General features: G+C 36.4%; 1 protein-coding gene across 1 annotated transcript; it reads right to left on the bottom strand.

Moving 5' to 3' along the window:
• Positions 1-241: 241 nt before the first annotated feature.
• Positions 242-2,853, bottom strand: LOC108989349 (DAG protein, chloroplastic-like). Its single transcript, XM_035688261.1, has 5 exons — positions 2,434-2,853; positions 1,271-1,368; positions 1,112-1,177; positions 817-995; positions 242-560 (listed from the first exon to the last, which is right to left on the bottom strand). Exons 1-4 carry the CDS (start codon positions 2,787-2,789, stop codon positions 823-825), a joined length of 693 nt encoding a protein of 230 aa, XP_035544154.1. The 5' UTR covers positions 2,790-2,853; the 3' UTR covers positions 242-560; positions 817-822.
• Between the last annotated feature and the right edge of the window lie 2,391 nt (positions 2,854-5,244).

Consider the following 5,244-nt stretch of genomic DNA (forward strand, 5'->3'; position numbering starts at 1 on the left):
ATGCTTCAATTTGTTTTAAGCTGTAATACAAATTTGTTGATATAAACTGACATCACGAAAGTAAGGTATTACACTTCTCATCCCCCAACTAGATATTTTTTTCTTCTTTTTACATTGCACCTCAATCTACCAAGAGTTTTCCTGCACTCTAAACCACCAAGAATTTTAACTTGCACCCTAAACTACAACTACCAATATTGTCAATTTACTCCACTGGTTAAGATCTAACCCAAATTCGAGGTGCAGATAAAAAAAATATGGGTGCTTTATGATGCAAATCTAGTTCTACAAATTAAATTCAATTAAGCACAGATTCGTTAGCAAAAATTTTTATGTAACATACTCATGCATCAAAGGTACATATTCCTTGAGAGATGCTACTTGGTTGATCTTACAAAAAAATGCATCAACAATGCATCTGACCAGATTCACTTCATAAGCAGCGTTTCTCTGATCTCAAGTTGAACTATCCATGCTTTTAGTGCTCACAGATACAAGGTGAAGAATGACATAGAGCAACACCCAACAGGCTAAGAACTTTTAAGACCAAACATAAAAAACCTGCAATAATAACAGCATCAAATAAAGTGAGTTATAAACTGATAATCATGACGGGAAATTTTGTGTGTAACAGTGGCAGATGCTAATACAATTCCATGAAATAATCAATATTACATTTGGGAAGAGTATTAAAATCAAGTATTAGAGAATATGTTTCTATAAGGGTGAAGCTTGCATGGAGATAACAGGAAAAAAAAAAAAAAAATACAATAATGAATCATTGAAAAGAAAAGCATATTATCGCACAAAAATCTCACCATCTCATCCAGAGGCTGAGTCTGAAGTAGTGGTCTCTTGTCTGGGTCTTCTCCTATCAGGAGGGGGGCCATCCCTCCGTCTTTCATACCTTCTACTTTCATATTTTGATCCGCTGCGCTTTGGTTGATAGGTAGGGTACTTGCAGGGGATTATCTCTCCATTGATATATTTATCCCCTAAAAGAACAAAATAAATAAGTTAAAACAAACAGGGAGAAGTCATCATGGCATCATTGATGCATAGTAAGTAAAGCAAACTATTTCTCAGTCCAGAAATCAAGCATATAAATCACCTCCATAGTCCTTATTTTTGACATCAATGTACGAGTCTGGCAAAACCCATAGAACCCCAGGCAATCCTGCAATGATGAAGTTGAAGATATAATACAATAAAGCAAGCAGAGAAATCCATGTAATGCTAACATGAGTAAGTGCTTGACATTGGTAGATACCCTTAAATTTCTCAGATGTTTCTTCATCAACTGTGCACTGAAAGCCAGTGTAGGTGGTGGTACTGAAAGCATACATATTCTTCTTCGCTTCTTCCATGCTGATACACGAATAAAATGTCAAATAGATGAAATGATTGTAACAGAAAAGATGCCAAATACATATGCCACAGGTAAAGGTACAAAATTACCAACAATAATAGAAAATAATTATTTTTATTTTTTATTTTTATTGGCACCGGTTTTCTGAGATCAAAGTCTCGACTAATCCCGGAAGTGTACAGGGCCTAGGCAAGGAGTTTCACACAAGTGCACCCCGGATAATTCAAGGGAAAATTCCCCCAATCTAATGGCCCCTAGAAATTGTTTGCACCCAAGAGAATTCGAACCTTTTTTATAGGTAATCAAGAAGATTTATTCATAAGAGAAGGCAATACCCGAGTATACAAGAAGTATACCCAAGAGGATTCAAACCTTAGACCTGGAGGGAGCATACCACCAAGACCAAGTCCTTTTACCACTTAGCCAACCCCTAGGGGTTAATAGAAACTAATTATTTACCAAAGCCCTATTTACAATTTGTATCTTAAGACCATGACTAAGATAATATTTTTGATAGGTATGACTAAGATGATATTCAACTAGAAGGATAATCATTGTTGATTCAAAATGAAATGTGAAAGCAATTTAATATAGCTTTCTCCCTTAGGAAAACCAAAAATGATGGTTTCATAGATGTAAGAAAGCAACTAAAGCCAAAAAAACAAGACCAATAAAATCTAAAAAGGAAAAATACTCTACAAATTACAAATCACAAAATAATTTACGAGCAGAAAATAACATCCAAAATCATCGTTTTCAAATAAAATCCTATTATTTAGCATATATCCAATGTAAATGTTTTTAATATATTGCATTTTAGTCGCATACAAAGAGCACCGATCAAACAAACGTCAACCAAACTCATTAAACTCCGATTGGAAGTTTATAATACAGCCATGTCAAACCCAGAAAAGAAATACGTCTACTCAACTGACACTAGCGCAACGAGAAACCATGTATCTCCTCCACTTTTCTTTACCCTTCCTCCGTTTTTCTCAGCCACCAAACCGAATATCACACAAGCAAGGCGATAAAAGGGGAAAAATCAATAAAATTGAACAGACCTGCCCAAGACAGTGGCGAGGGTATTGAGGTAAGTATCAATCATCTGCTCCCTCGTGGGCGCAGGGTCCTTGGGGAACTCCATCACAATCAGCCAATGGTTGTAATCGCATCCCGGGAGCATGATGGTCTCCCTGGGCTCGCTGCTGCCACTGCCACTGCCTCTCCTGGTCGAAAAATCCCCATCAACGGCTGCTGCTCTGATCTGCGGCCGTGAATTTATCGTGAAGGGTTTTAAGTGCGGGCGAGGGTAGCCAAAGTGGGTACGAGTCGCGGGAGTGGGAGTGGAAGGGGAGAGTTTGTGAAGAGAAAGAGGGGTTAGGGTTTTGGGGAGGAGAGAGAGGGTAAATGTCGCCATTGTAGGATTGAGACAAACTCGCTCTCTTCAGAGAAATGAGATTTTTGGGGTTTAGAGGGAGATAAGGTGGCTGGGGCTGTGAATTAAACGACGTGGTTTTACACTTTAGTGATTGCAACTTGTATAGCCATATAGCATGGGTTTCATTGAAACCCAATGGGCCTAAAGGATTTGTATTTGGAGAAGGGAAGTTTAGAAGGGTATTAAATTAGGAAGCAGACTTCTTCAAGTCCAATGCCAATACATTGGTGGAGAAATGCTAATTCTGGTCCAATTTGTGGTTGGGTTTAACCCATTCATTTAAAAGGAATTGGATTTTCTCGATCAAAGAACCTCTTATAGGGACACACAAAGGAATTGGAATGACATATAATTTGAAGCAATGAGATGCAATATCAAGGTGTGCAAGTTTCGTACTTTTTAAAAAAAAGAGTGGAGATCATCATGAAAAATCATATATTTTCACGTGAGTTCCAACTTCCAAGCGTGTTCTATATTTTAAAGCGTAGGACTTGCATACCCTGGCATTATATGTATTGTATTCCTATAACTTGTTATGCCACAAATAGGTAAGAGTTGATCAAGAACAAAATTTCTGTTGCAATAAATGTGTTTTATGGGGTTTTTTGTTTTTCTTCTTTAGTTTAGATTAGGAATGCTTAAGCTTAAGGGATGTCGCCTCAGTTCGAAGTTGTATATTCGCCTCATTTCGACATGTATGCATTTCAAGTGCGAAGAATGGAACCACACAAAAGGCAGCAAATCTCATTCAAACACCCCCTTGTCACTGCTATCTCTACTCTTTGCTCTCTGCTTGGTGGTGATCTCTCTCCCCGCAAGCCATCTCAGATCTCCCCATCAACCCATTCGAAGCATTCTGTTTTCGACCATGACGAAGAACTACCCCCAGTTGGTGGAATCCTAGATCCAAGGGGGAACTTTTGATGGTCCATGCTACTTGATGGCACCGGATTCAATGGGCTGGCCATGAAAAGATGCCCATCCCATTTCCACTCATTCAAATCCCACTCCAAACTCCTCTTCCCCACGGCTCACAAATTTGCAGTACTCATAGCTAGGGGTGTAAAAATTAATAGAGAAATCGAAAAACCAGCCCGAACTGGTGGAACCAGTCCAGGACACGATCCTTTAGTTCCAAAACTGGTCGGTTCGGGTTCTATGCTTTTTAGGACCGGACCGGTTCACTATATTATATATTTGAAATTAAAATTTTTTAATATTATATATAATTTTTATATATAACATATATAATAATATAAATTATAATTATATATAAGATAATATTATTATAATTTATAACATAAAGTCTTAATCTTAAACATGAAGATTTATTTGCATATGCTTTAAACATAAAAAATATATATATTAATAACATTTTATGGACTAATAAATTATCAACATATTCTTTTTGATAAATACATAATACATTAGTAATACGAATATACATTAGTATATTAATTACATTTTGCTTTAATTAATTAGTATATATTAGTATACTAATGTTTATTAATTACATTTTATGCCCTAATACTAATACTATTAAAATCGAAAAATTGGACCGAATCGGTGTGTAACTACTTTTCGAAAATCGGAAGTACCGGTTAAGGAGGGTAACCGGTGTGTAATCGGTTTTCAAAAATGAAAAACCAGTACATATCCGTTTGGTCATAATTTTGTTCAAAACCGGACCGGACCAAACCGAACCGGTTATAGCATAGAAATGATTATCTTCGCCTTCAAATCTAGCATCCATGAGTCAAATCCAGAATTCCAAAAACACCCAAACCACAAATCAAACCCCCAAAACAACAAGTACCCTTGAATGATGGCAACTTGAACGATAAAGAAGCAAATGCCTAAGAAGGAAGTAGGACTGCTTGGAATGAGTCGATGGGGAGATCTGCGATGGCTTGTGGGGAGAGAGTGAGAGAGTGAGAGAGCACGACCAAGCAAAGAGAGGATAGAAAGAGCAGGGCCGGCTCTTCCATTAGGGAAGAAGGCCCAAAAAAAATATATATAAAGTAGATTTTTTTTTAAAAAATATATATACCCAATAAAAAACTTTAATTAACTCAATAAGAATGAGAATATAAATAAGATCAAATAGATATTATATCATTATTAGTTTTTAAAAGTACCACATATAATAATTATTTTACCTATTCTCCTTCTAAGAATACACTTCTCTTTTGTCATTATTAGTTTAATATATAATTAATGTGAAAATTATAAATAGCAAAATTTAATTTTCCAGTGTTCATAAAAGGTTTTTATATAATCTTTTGAAGAGACAAGAGCCCATTTTTTTTTCAAATGTGTAAGTTGCTTATAGAACTTTATTGACAATAATGATTATAATTAGGGTTGTGCAGAAAACGTTAGGACCCGGCCGTCCGTCCGTGCGACCTGACCCGACCCCCCCCCCCAAAAAAAA

Source organism: Juglans regia, chromosome 3 (genome assembly GCF_001411555.2).
Source record: "Juglans regia cultivar Chandler chromosome 3, Walnut 2.0, whole genome shotgun sequence".
Lineage (NCBI taxonomy): Eukaryota > Viridiplantae > Streptophyta > Magnoliopsida > Fagales > Juglandaceae > Juglans > Juglans regia.